The 20,963-nt window shown below is 34.4% G+C and overlaps 10 protein-coding genes across 10 annotated transcripts, besides 2 other annotated features; 5 read left to right on the top strand and 5 right to left on the bottom strand. All coding sequences in view use genetic code 12, as the record gives it.

The window, feature by feature from the left end:
• Nucleotides 1-492: 492 nt before the first annotated feature.
• On the top strand, nt 493-2,304 carry CD36_07390 (Killer toxin resistant protein, putative; the record flags this gene model as incomplete). The annotated part of the gene is made up of 1 exon (XM_002417344.1): nt 493-2,304. The coding sequence occupies one exon, from the start codon at nt 493-495 to the stop codon at nt 2,302-2,304; it is 1,812 nt and encodes a 603-aa protein (XP_002417389.1).
• Nucleotides 2,305-2,509: 205 nt separating this feature from the next.
• On the bottom strand, nt 2,510-3,688 carry CD36_07380 (conserved hypothetical protein; the record flags this gene model as incomplete). The annotated part of the gene is made up of 1 exon (XM_002417343.1): nt 2,510-3,688. One exon carries the CDS (start codon nt 3,686-3,688, stop codon nt 2,510-2,512), a length of 1,179 nt encoding a protein of 392 aa, XP_002417388.1.
• Nucleotides 3,689-3,924: 236 nt separating this feature from the next.
• On the top strand, nt 3,925-5,340 carry CD36_07370 (anaphase promoting complex subunit, putative; the record flags this gene model as incomplete). The annotated part of the gene is made up of 1 exon (XM_002417342.1): nt 3,925-5,340. The coding sequence occupies one exon, from the start codon at nt 3,925-3,927 to the stop codon at nt 5,338-5,340; it is 1,416 nt and encodes a 471-aa protein (XP_002417387.1).
• A 48-nt stretch (nt 5,341-5,388) lies between these two features.
• On the bottom strand, nt 5,389-6,291 carry CD36_07360 (nicotinate-nucleotide pyrophosphorylase (carboxylating), putative; the record flags this gene model as incomplete). Its single annotated transcript, XM_002417341.1, has 1 exon — nt 5,389-6,291. The coding sequence occupies one exon, from the start codon at nt 6,289-6,291 to the stop codon at nt 5,389-5,391; it is 903 nt and encodes a 300-aa protein (XP_002417386.1).
• Nucleotides 6,292-6,566: 275 nt separating this feature from the next.
• Nucleotides 6,567-7,346, top strand: CD36_07350 (N-acetyltransferase, putative; the record flags this gene model as incomplete). Its single annotated transcript, XM_002417340.1, has 1 exon — nt 6,567-7,346. The coding sequence occupies one exon, from the start codon at nt 6,567-6,569 to the stop codon at nt 7,344-7,346; it is 780 nt and encodes a 259-aa protein (XP_002417385.1).
• Nucleotides 7,347-7,418: 72 nt separating this feature from the next.
• On the bottom strand, nt 7,419-8,579 carry CD36_07340 (mitochondrial carrier protein, putative; the record flags this gene model as incomplete). The annotated part of the gene is made up of 1 exon (XM_002417339.1): nt 7,419-8,579. The coding sequence occupies one exon, from the start codon at nt 8,577-8,579 to the stop codon at nt 7,419-7,421; it is 1,161 nt and encodes a 386-aa protein (XP_002417384.1).
• A 276-nt stretch (nt 8,580-8,855) lies between these two features.
• Nucleotides 8,856-11,105, top strand: CD36_07330 (conserved hypothetical protein; the record flags this gene model as incomplete). Its single annotated transcript, XM_002417338.1, has 1 exon — nt 8,856-11,105. One exon carries the CDS (start codon nt 8,856-8,858, stop codon nt 11,103-11,105), a length of 2,250 nt encoding a protein of 749 aa, XP_002417383.1.
• A 51-nt stretch (nt 11,106-11,156) lies between these two features.
• Nucleotides 11,157-13,241, bottom strand: CD36_07320 (mitochondrial tRNA modification protein, putative; the record flags this gene model as incomplete). Its single annotated transcript, XM_002417337.1, has 1 exon — nt 11,157-13,241. One exon carries the CDS (start codon nt 13,239-13,241, stop codon nt 11,157-11,159), a length of 2,085 nt encoding a protein of 694 aa, XP_002417382.1.
• A 233-nt stretch (nt 13,242-13,474) lies between these two features.
• CD36_07310 (conserved hypothetical protein) lies at nt 13,475-14,386 on the top strand (the record flags this gene model as incomplete). Its single annotated transcript, XM_002417336.1, has 1 exon — nt 13,475-14,386. One exon carries the CDS (start codon nt 13,475-13,477, stop codon nt 14,384-14,386), a length of 912 nt encoding a protein of 303 aa, XP_002417381.1.
• A 31-nt stretch (nt 14,387-14,417) lies between these two features.
• Nucleotides 14,418-17,342, bottom strand: CD36_07300 (conserved hypothetical protein; the record flags this gene model as incomplete). Its single annotated transcript, XM_002417335.1, has 1 exon — nt 14,418-17,342. The coding sequence occupies one exon, from the start codon at nt 17,340-17,342 to the stop codon at nt 14,418-14,420; it is 2,925 nt and encodes a 974-aa protein (XP_002417380.1).
• A 2,016-nt stretch (nt 17,343-19,358) lies between these two features.
• Nucleotides 19,359-20,963: part of a repeat region (individual RPS units not marked up - some rearrangement appears to have occurred, and precise arrangement of RPS units currently unclear; orientation=sense) that runs on past the window's edge.
• Nucleotides 19,359-20,963: part of a repeat region (RB2 region) that runs on past the window's edge.

Genomic DNA, 20,963 nt, shown 5'->3' with positions numbered 1-20,963 from the left:
ATAAGGTGACTCCTGATAAATGAATTAAGACTATTTACATTTATCCATAAATGGTCATTCAAAAAAATCCAGTAGAAATTTCAATACTAGTTGGTATTAACGAAACTCGTCTCTTACTAACTATCCAACAAATATAATAGATAAAGGGAAGGAAACAATTATCACGATGGACAGACAATGTATAGAAAAGTAAAAAAATGAAACATACTAAAATAAATAATATAATAGAAACACAAAGAGTGGTGGAACAGGACGACGACGACGACGACGACAACAACAACAACGAAGGAAAAACTTTTTTTTTTTTTGTTTTTGGTTTCTCATACACTACTAATACATTCTCTCTGGCAATTCACATAACTGAAAATAACAAATAGTTATTTCAAGTTTCCTTTCTCCGCCCCACCTTTTTCTTTTGCTTCTTCTTTTTTAATTATTTCCTTTATTTGCGCAAACAGAGATAATAACTAGACGATACAGAGTTAATTCATCATGGGCTTATTAGATAATCTCAAGGCTTTTGTTCACTCAATCACAACGGAAGATCATTATGCTTCATATGATTCCCCATATAGGAATGACGATAATGAACCAATCGGCACATCTTCTCAAAGGACTTCAACTAATGATTCAGTATTGCCTTTAAATAATGATTTAAACAATTCTCAATATTCCTTGGATAATCCTGCCGGTGCAGCTGGGTTTTATAGACCAGGTATGAAATCATCTCAACAAGATTTACCCTTACAAAATTTTAGTGCCAATGGCCAACCACCATTACCATCTATAGACTCCTTATGGGATCGAATCGAATTTTGGATAGAGCAAGAATATCCCGAATTGGAAGATAATTTAAATGATGGTGTAACAACGGCCGATTTAAATGAATTTATGCAAGATTTACAGATTGGCAGAAACTTGCCTGACGATTTCCGTCAATTTTATAAACGTCATGATGGTCAATTAAGAGGTGGTAAACCAACTGGATTGATTATGGGGTTAGTTTTATTGGATTTGGAAGCCATAGTTGAGGAAAAAATATTGTGGACCAAAGTTGCTGAAAGATTAGAAGGACAATTTTATATGGCACAACATAAACAAAGACAAGAGAATATAATGAAAGAAGGTTCTAGTAATAATGGGAACAACAAAGTTGGTCCTATAAATAATTCATTTGTTGCCAATCAAAGATCAATACCTCCAAATTCTATTCAACCATATTATTATCACAAGGGCTGGGTTATTTTGTTGAAAGATAACATTGGTAATCAGGTGGCTATGGATCTTTTACCTGGTCCTGCAGGACAAGTTGGGCAAATCATATTATTTGGACGCGATTTCGATACTAAATTAGTCATTGCTTCAAGTTTACAAGAGTTTTTGTTTGTATTTGTCACCGATTTAGAACAAGGTAATTTCCAAATTGATTCAAGTGAATACCAAGAACAATTGGGATTTTTATCAAATGATCGTAATGGTGATTTTATGGTTGGCGATGAAGATGAAGATCAAGGTGAATTGAGTTTCTGGGATAAAGATGGACAAGAATTTGGTAAAAATGTCATTAGAGGAAGATTAAGTTATATTGAAGTATTGAAAAGAAGAGCTTTGAAGAAATATGGATTATCAGAAACTTTTGAAACATCATTTGTCCCTCAAAGAATACCAAAAAAGCAATCCCAAAAGCAGCCAGGATCTGGTTCAACCACTCCTGTTATAAATCAATCAAGAAATACTTCGTCGAGTAACTTGAAAAAGACTGCCACTAATGGAAGTGCCACTGCCACTACCGCTGCCACCAATACTACTACTACTGCTGCTTCTGGTGCTGCTGGTGCTACTAAAAATAAACCTCCAATTCCAAGTCCGTTAGCTAATGCAGATACTGCTTCAAGTTCATTTTCAATTCCAAAAGAAACTCTATTGAATAAGAATAATGCAGAAAAAGACGAGGATAAACCAGAACTATCATCAGAAAAAGCCACTGTTGATTCTAAAGATCCAATTGAAACTGCAAAAGTTAGTATGGATAGTGATGAGAAGACAGAAGTAGTGAAAGTAGATGACAAAGAACCTGAAGAAGTTAAAGTGAACAACGCTAAAGCTGATGAAAGTGAGAAGAGTGTTGAACCTGAAGTTGTCCCCAGTGCTGAAAGCCTGGAAGAGCTGAAAAAAGTAGAAAGTGAAGAAACTACTGAGAAGTCGGAAGTGGAAGCCAACGACGAATCCAAGAAAGACACCAAAGAAAATTCCAATGATGAAACAAAAGAAGTAACTGACGGTTTGAAAGAAGTAGAATTATAAATGAGTTTTTGTTTTCTAGCATGTAGGCTATCTCTACATTGAAGTCAATCTCTTCTGTGATGAGATTAGTAGCTAGTTTTTAACATTGTCTATAAGACCATGATTTTGCGGGCTCGTTACATTTGAGGAGCCTTATATTACTGCAGACTAAAAATGTCGTGCTAAAACACTTTGATTTAAGAACTGTAAAGCAATATATTCAAGCCTAAATTTTGTACATTGTTCTCCCATGTTCATCAACATATACTGGGTATTGGACACCTGTGGCCAAAGACAGCATATAACACTCTAATCCCTTCATATAAGCAATGGATTCGTCAATCTTCTCTGGAGACCATCTCACAATCGTATCAAACCAGCAATGAATTTTATTTAATAGATAAACAGATTCACCAATCTTTTCTTCCCTGGTTAGTTCACCTAGACTTTTCCCAAAACAAGAACTTTGAAGCAGATGTGGGTTCCAACTACTTGACGTTATTAGTGTTGAATTATTGACACATTGAGTCAGTTGTTCAGCATTAAACCTAGTCAGATTAATCTGATTGTTAGCAGACTTTTCATTTTCACCGATCTCATTGTCCAGAGAATCAGAGTCCTCCGAACTACCATATACAGCAACAAAAGAACAGTCAATGTCCTCGGAATCCGAATTAATCGAGGCAACTTTATTCAATCCATTGTGGTTATTAGCAAATTGTTGGATACGATATTCAATGTGATAATCATGAATTTGTGACAAAGGCTTTATATTTGGAGAATCTCCATTTTGTTCTTGAAGCACTTTTAAATTCTCTTTAATTTGGGTTTTGGAGTACCCCATTTCCACTTCAGCACCAAGCCATTCCTTTGCTATGATACCCAACAGACCTCTATTAATTGGTGGATGGTTATGTCTTGGTATTATACCAATTAGATAAAACTTAGACATTGATTTTGGTTTCTTTACATATACTTTGGAAGAACAAGCAGTTTTAATGGATGATGCTCCTCTTGAATTTTTATAACGACTTTCAGGTCTTTGTTGCAGTTTCAAATTATATGTCCCCAGCAGATTACAATCAAAATAATATTCTTCCAAATAACTCGGTTTCTTCATTTTTTTCAATGATACTTCTTCCTTGTTTGAAGACAGGTAGATTCTTCTTTTTGTTAACCAACGGTATTCAAGATTGATGCTTTTGAACCATTTTTTGTACTCTTTTTTCTTTATAAACCCTACTATAAAATCAACATCTTTTGATGGCGTTGCTTCAGAATAATCTTTGAATTGAAAGAGTTCAGGCGATTCCATGGCTTCTTTAAATATCGATATAAGGGTTTTTTCTTCATCGTTAACTACATTAGATCCCTTTTGTATTAGTTTGAATCGGACTGATGGCATTTTGTAAAGATAGAATAAGGTTTTTTACTATCAGTATAGTTGATATGAAAACATACAAAAATAAGTCCAATATTTTATGTGTGTGGATTTGTATTTACTCTTGTTTATATATTCAAGGGCGAGTACACTTTTTTTTTTTTTTCCGTGGTACGCGTCGAAATATTTTTTGGTTGCCATAATACCACAAAATATGTAGAGACAGCCAACCCAACTATCATCATCCATACAACAAAAAGATGAATACATCAGGATACTGGGATCAATCAAGTCACAATAATATCAGTAGTAATAATACTTCTTTTTCTCAACATGAAGTGCGATCCCAGCGAGAGTTGTCACAAGAAGAAATCCGTGAATCACTATTGTCATCATCCATAACAGATCAAAGTTTCCATCATTACCCTCATAATCATAATCATTTGATACAAGCTATTGATGAAGAAAGCAGCAGTTATAATGGGAATCAGAATCACGTTGGGGATAATTTATTTGGTGTAGAGGGTGATGAAGAAGATGAGGAAGATGGCGAGGCTGCATACATTGAAGGTGATGTTCGAATGAGACCTTCAGGAATTAGTCTTGATGAAGTTGTTTATGAAGAAAATGAAAATGATGCCGACAACATAATTGAAGATCAGAGTAATCAATCAGCAAACCCAAGCTATCATAGTGAGAATCATCATAATGCTGAGCAACAACCAAGTTTAGAACAGATTCAACGAGTTTATTATTCTAAAGGATTACAAGAGTTAGAAGAATTACAATTATTTGATTTATCGCCACTAGCTACTTGGAAGTTAAGTTCTTGGAAACAAGGGTTTGGGTTGAAACAATTACGTGATGATTCTCCTGATTCGTATTGGCAAAGTGATGGGAGTAACAATGGGAACAGTGGTAACGGTGATAACAATTCTAATCAACTGCAAAATCCAAATAACAGTATGTTATTAAATCAGCTTTCAAGTCCTCACTCTATTACTATTCAATTTTCTAAAAAAGTGGCTCTTGAAAGATTATCAATTTTCACAAATTATTCGCTTGATGAAAGTTATACTCCATCAAGAATAAAAATTATGGCTGGGAGTTCAGAAGGTTGGGATTTAATTGAAGTATGCACTGTCAATTTTGATCAACCTGTGGGATGGTCACATATTATATTTAATGGAATTAGAGCTGATGGTGTGTTGAAGTGTTTTTTAATAAAGATTATTATATTGGCAAATCATCAGGAGGGTAAAGATTCACATATTAGGGCTATAAGATGTTTTGGTAAAAAATCATCAACTTCAAATCAAGTAAGGTATTCTAGTGTTGCAAGCGAAAGTGACTACAACATTCATGATACCAGTGATTCCTTACATCATTCGGAGATGCTTAGAGACTTGAGTTTGGCCACTACAGGCACTAGTGTTGCAGCCATGAGCAATTTATCGGGGCTTCTGCTTAATAATAGAATTGTTCTGGGCTTGTCAAATAAAGAAGAAGAAAATGAAGACCGTGGTTTAATCGACCGTAATCTAGAAGAGGGTAACGCCAGCAACGATACTAATTCCGAAGAATCCGCAAAAATAATTAAAAATGTGACAAACGTCATTGGCTTCAATACGGGTTTCCAAAGTTTAGAACTCAAAAGTATATCCTCTATTAGATAGATGTAGCTAGCGAAAAAAAAAAAAAAAAAAAAAAAATTGCATACCTACCTACTTGGCATCAATCTTTAATGAGAAATCTATAGTTGCAACACCTTGATGAATAGATGAAGTAGAATAAATGTCAATATCATTGCTTAAATAAGAACTCAAATTTTGTAAAGTTAATCCACCAGAACATTCTAAAAGGAAAGCCTTGTTAGTTCCGGCAAACTTCTTCTTTAATGATTGAGCAACCTGACGTAATTCTTCACCTTTAAAATTATCCAACATTATAACATCGGCACCAGCTTCAATTGCTTCTTCAGCATCTTTTTCATTACTAACTTCAACTTCAATTTTAACTGCAAATCCACATACTGATTTTGCCTTCTTCACAGCTTTAGTAATACTCCCTGTAGAAGTAATATGGTTATCCTTTAACATCACCATAGAACTCAAATCATATCTATGGGTATCCACTCCACCAATCAACATGGCGTATTTCTCCAATTGACGTAAACCTGGGGTTGTCTTTCTCGTACCGGCAATTATACCAGTATACCCACTTTCATCAGCCAACTTTTTAGTTTTATAAGATTGAGTAGCAACACCAGATGCACGAGATAATAAATTTAATGCTGTTCTTTCCGCCAATAAGATATTTGCTGCTGATCCTTTAACGGTACAAACAACAATTTTACCACCAGCAGAAGCTAGTTCTTTATCAGATACAAATTGACCTTCACTAAATATCCATTTATGCTGTAAATTACATTGATGGAACACTTCATTAACAAAGGGGATTCCACAAATTACTCCAGATTGTTTCATATAAAGTGATCCGGTTTCTGGTGTGTTGCCAACAACAAAACCTCCGAAATCGAAAGATGGAACATCTTCAGTTAAATAATCGGTGATTTTTTGTTTCCAATTACCACTCACTGGTAATAAATTTGCGTATTCAGGGGCCATTCTTAATGCAAGGAAATAAGGGATAGAAGAATTGGAATATGAATTGCTGGAAAAAAAAAAAAAAAAAAAAGAAAAAAAGAATTGGGTTGGGGGTATTTCTAAACCGAACAATTCGTGGAGTAGTAATGATTGGGTCGCATTACACGCCTCGAGTTTTGATCCTCTTCTGTTTTTTTATGTACATGGATTGAAAACGAAGGGCAAATTTGAATATACTTACACCCTATACCAACCATTGCTAATTTTTGATCTACTTGCAAACAATGATATAATAAATGGGCTCCACAAATTCTCAAAAACCTCCAAAGATTCAATCGATTCTTGCATTGCCATCTAATTTCAAAAGGATTACTTGCCCAACATGTGATATGACATATAATCCACATATACCTCAAGATAAATTACTACATAATAAATACCATACAAATTTCATCAATGGGATTCCGTGGAATTATAAAACAGATGATGATGTTTCGATAATTGAGAATTTTACATTAGTTGAAAAACAGAGTTTGAACCCAACTGGGAAATTAAAGCTGACAAGAACGCGTCTGACTGTTAAAGGTTCTATAATTTGTATAAATAAATCAAACAAACGGCATTTACTAAAAGTAGAACTACTACTAAATATAGTGAACCAAGAGTTGAATGCCAGTCAAGATTCCGGACAATGGAAGAAACTTGAATTTGATAAAAGCAAAGCGTTTGTGATAATAATAGAAAACAAGGCAATTGGATTGTGCACAACAGACACAATTCAACCTGATCAAGGAAGGTGGATGATACATAAAACACAATCTATAGTACCCAACCAGATTAATAGAAAAGTTGTCATTGGAATTTCAAGAATATGGATCAGCCTGAAATGGAGACAATACGGTTTAGGTAAAAAACTTTTAGATGTTGTTTTGAAAAATTCTATTTACAGTGTGCAATTATCGAAAAATCAAGTTGCATTCAGTCAACCCAGTTTTAGTGGTGGAATGTTGGCAAAATCATTCAATGGGGTGAAACACAAAAGTGGCGAAATGTTGTTACCCGTATATATTGAATAAAACTAAGGGGGTCGAGCTAGTAACAAATGTATAAAGTATAAATATCAATTAATACACAGCAATCGTGTCTCCTTACTCTTGACTAAATATTTTTTGATGGCCTGCAACATATACCAATCGTTCGACGTATTCATACACAGTGGCTGTCAACCCACCACTGATCAACACTTTCAAAAACCTTGGGAATGAACCTTTAAACAAAGCCCAAGGACCCTGTTGCAAAAACAACTTATATGCCGTTGATAATGAATCACGATAAAGCAGGTTACCATTTTTCAGTTGTAAATGAGTTTTAATTACATCTAAAGGTTGAGTAACCATGATTACCGCCATTGAGGATAAGAAATGCAACCCCACCAGTTGTATCATAGTATGCTTATGACCAAACCATTCATTATTTGTTTTATGAGGGTCAATCAATTGTCTGGTGGCATTGTATGTTGCCAACCATACCCAAGATATACCAATTTGACGGGTAAAAGTTATAAAAGTACCTGCTGTAAATGCTCTTAGCCCCTTTAACTCGTACATTTCCTTTATTGTTCCAAATAATGTCAATGAAGGATGTTTGTTATAATGAAATTTCAATGATTCCAAAGCTTTGTCTTTGATAGGAACACCACCAAACCTCACTTTTTGTTTAATATATTGGTCAACGATATCTGACGATAAATATGCGTGTGGGGATACATATTGTCTAAGGTAAATTGGTTTGGTTGATTTGTGATGAGTCAGAACATTATGGCTAACTTTCCCAGTTATATCATACCCTAAATCTTTACACCTATTTAATTCATTGGCCAAAGTTTGATTCTGAATCATAGTAATTTTTACATTTTCAAATGGGATTAACCATAAAGTTTCTATAAAGCCACTCATAACACCAGCAATTACTATTCTAGGTGCAGTCGTTTTGTTATTGTTCCCATTATGTGAATCAATGGACATGAATTGTGTCAGCCAATTGTAAGCAATGATTCTTGTTCCATTCTTAACAATTGATCCTAATACCAAAGCACTTCCACCTTTATATAATTGTGCAAGTGAATTTGGATAATTTCCAGGGACATTCCATTTTTTCATTACTTTTTCATTATTCAATTGTTGTTGGGTCTTGATAAAATCAAATGGATAAGTACAAGTCGCTGAAAAAGCAGCAGCAGTAGTACAAGATATCAATGCTGTAAGTAAATTTTCACCACCTGGTGCATTCTCTGGTTTATTCGTTGGCATTTTTAAAGTGGATTGGTGATATGAGTAAAAGTAGGAAGGAAGATATGCCAATGATAATTATTTCCTATAGCAATCATGAAAGAGAGAGAAGGACAAACCAAACCAATGAAGGAAAAAAAAAAAGGTTGTTTGTGTGTTTGTATGGAATACGCATCGCACAAACCAAACATAAACAAATCAAAATCAAAATCAAAATCAAAACAAAACAAAACAAAACAACTTTTCAATCATCAATAAGAAGAAATTCCCACACTTACTCTGTTGCCTGCTATCACTATGAATGGACTGGTGGATTTAAATAATAAGAGTTTATCACAACCAGCAACACCACCACGATCTTCTCCAAACACTACTATTGAACATTCTCGATCACTTCCGAATTCTATCCTCCGAGGAAGTCGAAGAACATCAATATACAGTATTCCATTACCACCTCATGGATTATCCGAAGCTACTGCATTTTTATCACAACAACTACAACATCAAACAAGTGAAAGAGGTAGAAGCAGGTCTAGACATAGCACACAGAATACCCCTTCAAATCATGGTTCGATGACCCCCAAGCTGCGTCGATCGGTAACCCCAAATAGTCGAATTTCTTTAACCCCCATACGGTCGAGGCGTAGTAGTAGAAGAAGATCTTCCATTATTATAACCAAAACAGGAGAAAAGTTGTACGAACCAAACTATCAAGGACCAATTACTATAGATTATTTGAAGTTTTTCTGTAAAACACTGATCCAGAATCAAGACAAGATAAACCAACAGCAATTGGGGGAACCATTTGTTGATACTCGTGATTTGTTGACATCTGATCAAAGAAATGATAGGCGAATTCCAGAAACAGATAATCACATGATTCAAGAAAATGCAGGTATTCTATCACCAATAGAGAAAAATGAATCAAAGTCACCTCTACAGATACAAGAAGAATTTAGTCAGTCTCTAATAATTCCATCTGATAATGAAAATATTTTGGGATCCTTCGATGAAACGAAACAAGACGTAAATGATGTATTGAAAGAGCAACAGAATCACATTGATGAAGTACTGCAAGATGAGAAAGTGTCCCCTGAAAAACCCAAACCGTTGTCATATTTACAAAAGATTTTGTTGGCGAAAAGCAAAAAGAGCTCTTTGATTAGCAGGAAAACATCTGACGAAACACCAACCAAAGAAACTGTTCCCAACTTGAATGATCCTAAATCTTACAACGAGAATGATATACTGGCTGATGATAAAGGAAAACCAGATACCCAGTTTGAACAGGATAACAGTGAAATCATTGACAAGATTGATCATTTTGCCATTCAAGATAATTTCAAGATTTCAAATTCGATATTTCCCGATTGGAGGAATAACTCGGAAAGTGCTAGTGCAGCAGCAATATCTAACACACTTTCAAATATCGAAAATACTGAAGAACCTTCAAAAGATGTTTTTAATGATTTGGAGCCTGCTGAGAATAGCCAGATAGCTACGACTAATGATTCCGTAAACGATTATGATTCTCATGAAAGAGGCAAGGAGGATCGACTACCTGAAACTGGATCGTCTTCTTCTGACAGTAATGGTCAACAAAGTGAAACTGTTGAATTGGCTAAGCCTCAATCTGGTGAATTGAATCTGATAGAAACTGAAAATGAAGGGTCTAATGAAATTGACTGGAACTTACAAGAACCGGATTTTGCATTGATGGATGATGAAGGGCCACTGCGGGAGCCAACGCCAACAGATGAAATTGAAGAGATTCGTGAATCACATGAGTCTTTTTCTCAGGAGGATGATGTCACTCCTCCGCTGACTAATGCACAAGAAGGTGGCTCACTGTCAATGGCAAATGATCAAGTCACTCCCGAAAACTCGATTATTTCCAATCAACCGTTGGTGGAGGAAGAAGCTTTGGATGCATCAGAGAAAGAAATTATCCAAGAGGAATTTTTCGTTGATAATGACCAACTGGCATCTATATTTGAAGGAATAGACGACAATATTGGAGATGAAGAAGAAACAACAGATGATAATATTCAAGAATCTGAAGTTGAACGTGCTTTAGTCAATAGGGCACACTTGGCTCGTATTATACCACAGAAAAGAAAGCAATCTCCAATACCATCAACAGGGGTGGATGTTACTATCAGAGATGTCTCCTACATTGTGAAATCCATTCAAGCACACAATTCTTTAAGCACAAGCTTGTCCCTGAGGAAGAAATTCAAAAAGCCTAAATCGTTACTGAAAGAAATAGTAAAGTCAATTCAAGAAAAATCAAATGAGTTTCTCGATACATTAATGGATGATTTGAAAGGTTATGCCGAACATCGACAATCGCAAACGGTGGATATGAAGGATGTATTATTATATTTACAAAGAATAAACTTTGCTGGCAAGGGTAATTCTTCAAATGAAACTGATATTAACCGAATTTCTGAATTGGCTCAAAAGTTTTTGCCATTAGAAAACTTAATTGCATTGGATAATGATTTATGCGATACTGTATCTCCGCAAAAGAAAAGACAAAAATGAATAAATAACAAGTCATGTTTATAGTTTCTATATACAAATAATTAGTAATCACTATCCAAACATGGCACTTGACACACCATTCTTTTCACTTCTTAATTTCAAAAGACTTTTGCTAGGAACAAATTTTGCCACTTTTTTCAATTCATTTATAGCTGTAGGTGTGATTCCTTGGAGACTCTGTGCTTGGCCTATTGTTGTTGGTTGCACTATGTTTAAAATTGTGCAAACTTCGTGAGATATCTTTAAAGACCCGGAATTATCATAAGTAAAGTTTTGGGGCAACTTGTACATGTCAAGACTTTCAAATGTGTTTAAATTGGCTTTTTCCCTGTACATAATAGGATCATAGTCACTCACAACATCAATTTTGTTTTGCAATCTCATAGAAACATTCTGTAGACAAGGTGGCACTTGACCCATAAAATCTGACATGTGAGGCAAAAGATTATTTATCAGTACACCTGGGTATGATAACAATTTCCAACCAGATACTTTATCATTTTCTCTGGTATCTGTTTTTAGACCTTGCAAACCTGGAGCCCATTGTTTACCCAGTAACTTCAATTCTGACAATACATTTTTAATCTCCCAAAATTGGTCAGATTCTTTTTTAAAGAATTGGTACCTTCTTTCACTAACAACACCCAAGTCGTAACCTTTTTGAGTTAATCTGTTGTCAGCATTGTCTGATCTTATGGAGAATCGAAACTCAGAACGAGAAGTAAACATTCTATAAGGTTCCTCCACACCTTTAGTAATTAAATCATCAATTAAAATAGCCACAAGTCCGTCTGGACGTTTTAACTCCAATAAAGGCTTTTGCAAGTATGACAAACCAGCATTGATCCCTGCAACACACCCCTGTGCAGCAGCCTCCTCGTATCCAGTTGTACCGTTGATCTGTCCAGCCAAATATAAACCATTAACCAATTTAGTTTCCAAAGTTGATTTCAACTCACGTGGATCTATAAAGTCGTATTCAACTCCATACCCTGGTTGAGTCATGGTGACATTCTCACACCCTGGCATTAATCTTACTAATTTTTCTTGAATTTCTTCTGGCATAGTACACGAAATACCATTAGGGTATATTAAATCTGAATCCAATCCTTCTGGTTCAAGCCAAACATAATGATAATCTTTATTTGGAAATTTAATCACTTTGGATTCAATACTTGGACAATATCTGGGACCTTTGACACTTTCTCTTATATGTATTGATTTGTCTAAATTATCAGCAATAATTTTATGAAATTCAGGATTGGTTTTTGTCTGATAGCATTTCATCAACTGGTCCTCCAAATCAACTTTATCATTCATATACGACATTGGTTGTGGCGGGAAATCAGATGGCTGCTCTATGAGCCCCTTAAAATCAATGGTTCTGGATGACAACCTTGGTGGTGTACCAGTTTTCAATCTCCCCAATCTAAAACCAGCTTGTTTTAAAGTTTTAGATAACCCAAATGTGGCATCTTCTCCCATTCTCCCTGATGGGAAACATTTCAATCCAATATGTATTTCTCCACCAAGAAAAGTCCCCGTAGTGACAACGACTTTTTCACTTTTTAAGACTCTTCCATCCAGTAATATAACACCTTTCACTTCTCCAAAAGCTCTTCCTGAAAAATCTTCTCCATTCAATACAGGTTCTATTATAATATCTTCAACTTGAGCTTCTAGAACTTTTAAATTGGGATAGTTCAATATTTCTTTTTGCATTTCTTCAAGATAAATTTTCCGATCTATCTGAGCTCTTGGTCCATGTACTGCAGCACCTCTTGATGCATTTAAAATCCTAAAATGAATGCCTGCTTTATCAGTAATCCTTGCACTCACCCCATCTAATGCATCAACTTCTCGTAATAAGGTCCCCTTTCCTACACCACCCATGGAAGGGTTACAAGAAGCTGTTCCTATTTTATTTATATAAGGGGTTATCAATGTAGTTGGTGTTTGAGACCTTGCAGAACCAGTAGCGGCTTCGCATCCGGCATGACCCCCACCAATAACTATTACAGGATGGAACTCTGATTCATCTAATTTTTTTTGCAAATCAGCATTTATAATTACTGAACGAGACTGCTGGATAAAAGCCTTTCTTAGAAGGTATGGCTTTACTCTCCTTGTAATCATTTTAATTACTGTAAATCTGTGTGTATATGTGGTATTCCTGACAGAGAATTGGGTAGGTCATAACGCAGAGTTTTTTTACTGGACCTTTTTTTTTTTCACCAAGTTTGTTTGTTCTAAGTTTTTACCCATATTGTTGAGGCAAGACGCGGGACTGGTGAAAAATATAAATTCAACTATCTCATCTCTTCTCTTCAAATAACGAAAAAATCAGCTATAGACAAGTAGCAGGAAAGATGAGTAAACAAGAACAACAACCAGTTGCTGATGATTTGGATGATGGATTGGAATATGATGTTCAGCTTTCAGATACCGAAGATGTTGGGTTTGTCAATGGTAGCTGGGATGAGGGTATAACTAAAGATGAAACAGAAACCAATGACAATACTACTACAACTACTACTGCATCATCCCTTAAACGTAGAAATTCCAATACCAGCAATACACTTAAGGAGAAAAAACGGTTGAAAATGGAAATAGATATTGAATCAAAGAAGAATTTGTCGTTGGAAGAGAATCCTGAAATTATAGCAGAATTTATCAACAATAAAATTCGTAGAAAGAATCCTAATTTATCAGCATTGGAGTTGACAGAATTATATTTCAACAAGAGTGAAATCAGATCTACTTCAGATTTTAAAGATACTAGAAACTTGGATAATTTGTCCAAATATATCAATTCTCGATTTAAGAATATGTTACCTAAAGGTGCTAAGAAAGACAAGAAGAAAAACAATAAAAAGGGGAAAAAGGAAGAATATGATAGCAACAAAGACTCTGAATCCGATAATAAAGAAGAAAGGAAATTTATTGCCATTGTATCTATGTCTGCTATTAGAGCTTGTGATATCCATAGAGCAACCAAGGATTTAGTGGGTTCATCAATAAAACTAATCAACAAAAACAAATTACACGTCGATTTGAAACTTGTCAAAAGTACAAGATCTAGAGTATTATGTTGTACACCAGGTAGACTAAGCAAAGTCTTAAACAGTGAAGAGTCTGGTTTGTCAAAAGACGAAATCAAAATTGTCATTATCGATAATTCATATCTAGATACAAAGAAACAGAATATTTGGGATATAAAGGAAACATTTGAAGCATTGAAGGAATTGACCAAAAGCGGATCAAAATTATATTTATACTAATTGGTTATTGCTTTTATCATATGGACGTGTATTAATTTATTATCAGTAATGGCAAATAAACACTCTTTTGGGATTTGAAAAAGGAACAAACCCCATCAATAACAATTTTTATCGAAGAGATTTCAATCTCTCCTCCATAATGGGTTTTAATTAGCTCAGTAATACTTTCGATATCGTTAAGATCAACCCTTGAGTGAATAAAGTGTAATAGAAATGTATAGTTAGCTAGTATATTTAATGCTTGGGTTTTAGATAATGGAGTGGTTTCATTAACAAGCTTTGTTTCCTCAACATTAACATCTTCTTCATTCAGCTCTGGTTCTTTATCTTTAGATTCTGATTCCGATTGGTTGGCATTTTCTTCAACTTGATCCAAACTAATTCTATTAGACTCATCTGTTCTATCCTCTATCTTTTCCTCTGATTCATCTTTTGTTTCTTCGTCTGACTTGTCTTTAGTTGTTTTCTTTCTCTTATTTTCTTCTTTTGCTTCTATCTTAGTACCATCTAAATTGATTATCTTATCTTCCATGGTTCTCTCTGATAATTCTTTTCCATCACTATCGTTATCATCCTTGATTGCAGTACTGTTGTGCGATTTTTCATTTTTATTCTTAATACTCTTTTCAATTCCATTTAAAAACACCTTTTCCATCAAATATTCTTGAAACCATTTATTTTTACATTTAATGAAATCTTCAGTCACTCGAGATTCAAGGTAAATATTCGAATTATTGGAATTTTGGGCTACACTTAAATAATTGCTTGATAACTTGTAAAGTGCTTGTACAAGTTTTAGGCTTGGTCTAACTGGTATATCAACTGTCTCAATGGTGGCACTTTGGAGTATAGATTCATCAACCAATGAATAGAAATCATCAGTTGGTATTGATTCAACCAATTTACCAAATAACAGATAACTTAATTTGTTAACAAGTTCTTTAATATCATCAGTGGTGGTTGTGGTGGGAATTTCCAAATTGGCAATTTTCACTTTAAGTTGATTAATGATTCCAATAACATAAACCAATTTTTCTGGTGATTTCAAATCGGCTTGAGCATCGGACATAAAATCAACAAATTTGGTAATCTGCTGCCAAAGTGAATCACCCATAGTTGTCGATAACTGTGCCAATACATCATCTATATTTTTCACTGTAAATTCCCCCCATGATATGTTGGAAAGTAGTGTGTGTAAATGGGGTATACATCTGTATACATCTAGTTTGGAAATTGAAAGATTTTTAGAGTCATGGTTAACAATTTTAAGGTATTTCCCACATCTCTCAAACCAGGCATTTAATGCGCTTATGGCATCACCAGAGTTTTGTGACTCTTGGGTTTTAGAAATAATGTTTATATATTTGTCAATATCATGGTCCATCAAATTGACAAACTCTGGAGTAAACAATTGCAATATTTCGGTATTGGGAGCGTCTGATTGTAAATTCTTACTAATAATCTGAGACAATCCACCTTCTTCAGTTAAATAAGAAACATGTTTCAAATACGAAGAATTCATAAAGGAACTTACTTTTGTTAATAAGTCAAAAAGTAAATTTGTTTGTGAAATCAATAGAATAAATTTAGAATCCATTCCAGAAATCTCCAATGAATCTTGTAATTTTTTCAAACTAACAAGAAAGTTATGGAATATAAATACGGTTAAACTTAAATTTTCAAACGTATTCTCTTGTGGTAATATATTCAAAACAAACTGGAATAGTAAATTCGATATTTCTGTAAATTTTCTAAGTTTATCAAATGGAGTGTTGGGAGTGGCACGATCAAATTCAATCAATTTATCTTCAATCCAAACTCTGTGGCCTATTAATGCGGTTGCATTCCATGGCTTCGTCACATGCGACAATAATCGGTGATAATCACTGGTCGTTTTGTGAAAACAATTATCAAAATAAACAAATGTGTGTTCCAAATACTTGAAAATTAGGTAAAAGTTAATATGATCAAGTTGAGATTCATTATCAAGCTGTTTAAACAATTCCTGCAAAAACAAGTATCTTAGTTCAACAAATTTTGATTTCGTCAAATTACTTTCCCCAGTCAATATGGTATAACTAATCAAATAGTTGGTGAGTGCCAGGGTATTTCTATCATAAGATTCAAGTTTAGAATTGACAGCTTCATCAACTTCAAACGCATTCTCAGAATTTCTGACTGTTTCGGTATCTTCCTGTTCTTCTTCTGCTTCGATATCCTCTTCTTCAAATTCCAAGTCTAGGTCCTCTTGTAATAAAACCTGTGGGTTTCTCATGATGAGTTCCTTGGTATTCAAGCGTTGGTTAAATTTGAATTTGTCATTGGCATGAAGAATGGACTCTGGCAAATTGTATGCAGATATTTCATATTCCAAATAATTTTTAAAGTTTCTTTTCAATTCATGGTATTTTTCACGTATGTTATTGTCCGTATTGATAATATCCAGGAATGCTTTTTCTATGGTGTAATATACTTTTGCATAGTAAATGAAATTAGAGGTATGAACTAAAGGTGATTTCCCCAATTTGATTTTTTGGTCCAATTTCCTCAATTTTTTGTTTATCACATTTCTAACAATAATCGAACGTGAATCCTTTTGCGATTGTAATGCATTCTGTTTTCTCATATAGCTGTCAAATTTACCATAATTGTCCAGGTAGATTGAGACAAATTTAGTCGGCTTATACGACAATTGTTGAACCTTCAAATCTATGTCACTTGAATGTTGATACATATCTCCTATGTCTTCAGCTATTTTGATCAAATCACGATATTTGTTACCAACAAGATCATGTAAATTTGATTTGGTTTCCTCTATTATATTTCTATACTTTTTATTCAATTGATGGATCTGGGAAATATTTAATTTAGTAAATATTTCATCCACATCAGAGTATGAATTGACGTCATCTTCTAATGTTGATGTGCTTGATTGACGATGCCTTGTAGTAGCCATTGCTGAATTTAATTATTGTTTATAAGAAGGCCTGACAACAACACTCGTAAACAAATAGAAAAAAAAAGGTGTTGAATTCTTTTGTTTTGATGTCAAGTTCATTCACTACTGGTACACGACTTTTAGCATTTGGTAGCACCACGGTAATTGAGATAACAAGATACTTAAACTGAACGTTAGAAATGAGTTTATATTATCGTTGTATTGGAAATTCTCAAAAATGTATCTTGAAGGCTTCATAAACCCCCTATGAATGTATAAGCCTTATTTACTTGTTATAGTATGGGACCTCGTTGTATCTTCTTTTTAGTAATTTTGTTGTGTTCCCAACCATACAACAAGTGCACTGGATAGTATGCCATCCAACTAGTTGGAGTCTTGTACTCGTGTCTACTTTGAGCCAGATGTTGCGGCATTCATGGCGACTGAAACCTGTCTACCCAGTCGCCTCTAGTTGTATATAGACATTTCCAACACCTCAATACAACAAAACAGTTGAACTGGCCTTGGAAAGAATGTCGATTTTACACCTTCTCCTTGATCGTACCTTTGGCTGAGGCAGAGCACTGGCAGCAACAATTCAACCAGTCATAGGACCAATTTGTAAACTTCCCTGTAACATACTCTGGTTTTTTTACCAGATGATAACCTTTGGAATTGGACTAGGCAGCAGGGCCAACTATGTTGCCCGTGGTGAATCTGGGCACAGTCATTACAACTGACTGGTACCCATCAACCTTGGCTTGTAAGGCGGGCCAGAGTACTAGCCCTGTCTCCCGGTATTGTTACCAGGTTAGCCATATTATGGGCTCTGGCTTTAGACCCATGCTCTGGGATTGGCCATTTCCCTTGAGCTTAGGGACACCGGCCTTTGACCCTGGCTCTGGCTCTGGCTCTGGCTCTGGCTCTGGCCCTGGCTCTGGCCCTGGCCCTGACCCTAACCCTAACCCTTGGTGGCACTGGCTTTGAACTTGTTGTTCCCAGCAGCCCAGCCTTTCTGGCCAAGGGTAGACCAGTCCCATGATGTGTGTTGGCGCTAGAGATGGTACAAGTGTTGGCAACCGGCACAACCGTACCCCAGGATAGGATCAAACCGTCCCAGCGGTGGCTCTCGTACCCCCACTTTGTACCTAACGCCCTGCTTATGAGAGATGCGCTGCACTATGGAGAAGAGTTTCGAATCCGTGGATCACCAACTACGTCTTCCTCGGACCTACTTCTTCCTCCCAAATAGCACCATTCATAACATCGTATCTCCTATCCCCCAGAATATCGTATCCTATACATAATATACAAGTAATATATATCAACACCTTTTAAACTAGCACACAAGGTTTTATAATCAGCTTTTGAAGACCAATATAATGCAGCAGCAACTTATTATTTGTTTTTATCTTTTTTAATTCTTTTTTTATGTTCTTTTATCTTTTTTTTTTTGATCGTTTTTGATCTTTTTTCTATTTTTTATGTCTTATATTATACTTCTTTATAGCTTGTTTTATACTTTTATGTCTTTTTTTATATTTGTTTTGCATTTTTGCATATTTTTTATTTTGTTTTGCGTTTTTGCATCTTTTTTTGTTCCTTTTTTATTTGACAGTTTGATAATATAGAATCTTTTATAAATTATTAAGCAATACCTTGGTAATATATTGATTCAATAGTGAATGTAAGGATAGGTTTTAATTATGATTAGCAGCTTCAGCAGGGAACTTCAATTTCTAGGGAGGTTTGTATTTAATATTGATTGGACAGTTTTATACGTGATTGGACAGTCAGTTTTAATTTATTCTTAACGTGAATTTATGACTAGGGAAAAGTAATATATCAATTTCCAAATCTACTTCAGGAGTCTAATAATATAACAAATCTATTATGCATTTTGTTTTTGATTTTTTATATTTGATTTTTTTTTTTTTTAAGTTTTGATTTTGTATCTTTTTGCATAATGTGCTCCAACAAGTATTCAAATAATAGGTTCCAGGCAAGTTAAGAGAATCAGTTTATAGAATTGGCTTTAAAATCAACATGAGGAGTCTTATCTGATATACCATTAGTTGTACTATGCGTCTTTTTAATTTGTATTTTTTTTTTGATTTTGATTTGCATTTTATATTTGTATTTGTGTTTTTAACCGCATATTGTGCTCCAATAAAAATTCAAGTAACAGTGGAAAGAGCCTTGGTTATTCATCTACTTTCTGAATGGACATGGATTTGGTAACACGCTTTAGGAGTCTTTTAATTTATAACAACAACTTTATTATGAGGTATTTTATGCTTTTTTTTTTTTTGTTTTTGTTTCATTTTTTTATTATTTATTTGGTTTCTTTTCCTCATAATGATGCTCCAATAAATATCCAAACGATAGTTTCTCCCTGCATGCTTTGGATCCGCCATGAATGGATGTAGTTTCAATGGTTCCAGGAGACTTGTTTAATATGACAATACTTCTATTATGTGTTTTTTTTTTAGTATTCTTTTCATTTTAATTTATATTTTTATATTATTGATTTGTTTCTTTTCCACATAATGATGCTCCAATAACAATCCAAACAGCAGCAGTGAATAGCGCCATGGTTATCCATATTGTTACCTGATGATGTTGATTTTATTAACCGCTTGAGGAGTCTTATTTTATATAACAATAACTCTATTATGCGTTCTTTTTTTGTATTTTTTTAATGTATTATTTATATTTTTATATTTTTGATTTGTATTTTTAATCGCATAATGATGCTCCAACAAGCTTCCATATAAGAGATGAGATTCCTGGTTCCTTGAATGAATGAAATGGATTTTAAAAGTTGATTTTAAATGAAAAGAAGAAAAAAAAAAGTGGTGGAAAGTTGCAAAAAAAAAACTGGCGCCAAAAGGAGTTTATATAGTTTTGTAAATTTTGTCGCAAATATAAAGAATTATTTAGTGTAGCAAATCAAAGTTGGTTGCAAAACCTTTCTGTGTAAAGTTGAAAATAACTAACAGCGGCAAATTTCAAATAAGGTAGAATACAATTAATAAGCCTATTTGTATTTACTAGAACAGCATTTGAAGTAGATTACAATGCTTTTCTTGTTCAGAAAGCACAATAAAACAAAATGAATTGATCATACAAGATTTAGAAAAGTGAAAGTCAGCAGTAGTAGTATTCAGAAATATGACAGGTATCTAGTGATTCTATAACACTAGAGTCATGTCGTCTGAATAGAAACAATGAGCCCTTGAACATTTCAGACCGGCTGTTGAACTAACATGGTTATATGAACAACACTTATTCTCTTTAGTGTATAAATTACCGCCAAAGCGTCAATGAATTTCATATCTCCCACAAATAAGACATACAAAAATATGTATGTCTTTTAACGTATGGTGTATTGCAATATCATTTACAATTTAGTTTGAAGAATCCAAGGAAGGTCAAGGGTATCTGCAACCATTTGAAACAAACAAGCATCTGTCCATAGATATGAGAGATACTGTACTGACAAAACAGCAATCAACTAGCTCTTGTCATATAATAATACCAAATTTACCACAAAAGATATACATTCGTATTCTTGTATGTGCATATTCACAAATATTGGTGATGATAATAAAGCATTCATTAGTTTGTCTCATGCCC

Source organism: Candida dubliniensis, chromosome 1, assembly GCF_000026945.1.
Source record: "Candida dubliniensis CD36 chromosome 1, complete sequence".
Lineage (NCBI taxonomy): Eukaryota > Fungi > Ascomycota > Pichiomycetes > Serinales > Debaryomycetaceae > Candida > Candida dubliniensis.
The sequence above is the reverse complement of the archived record's forward strand: the minus strand, read 5'-3'. Positions and strand labels throughout refer to the sequence as shown.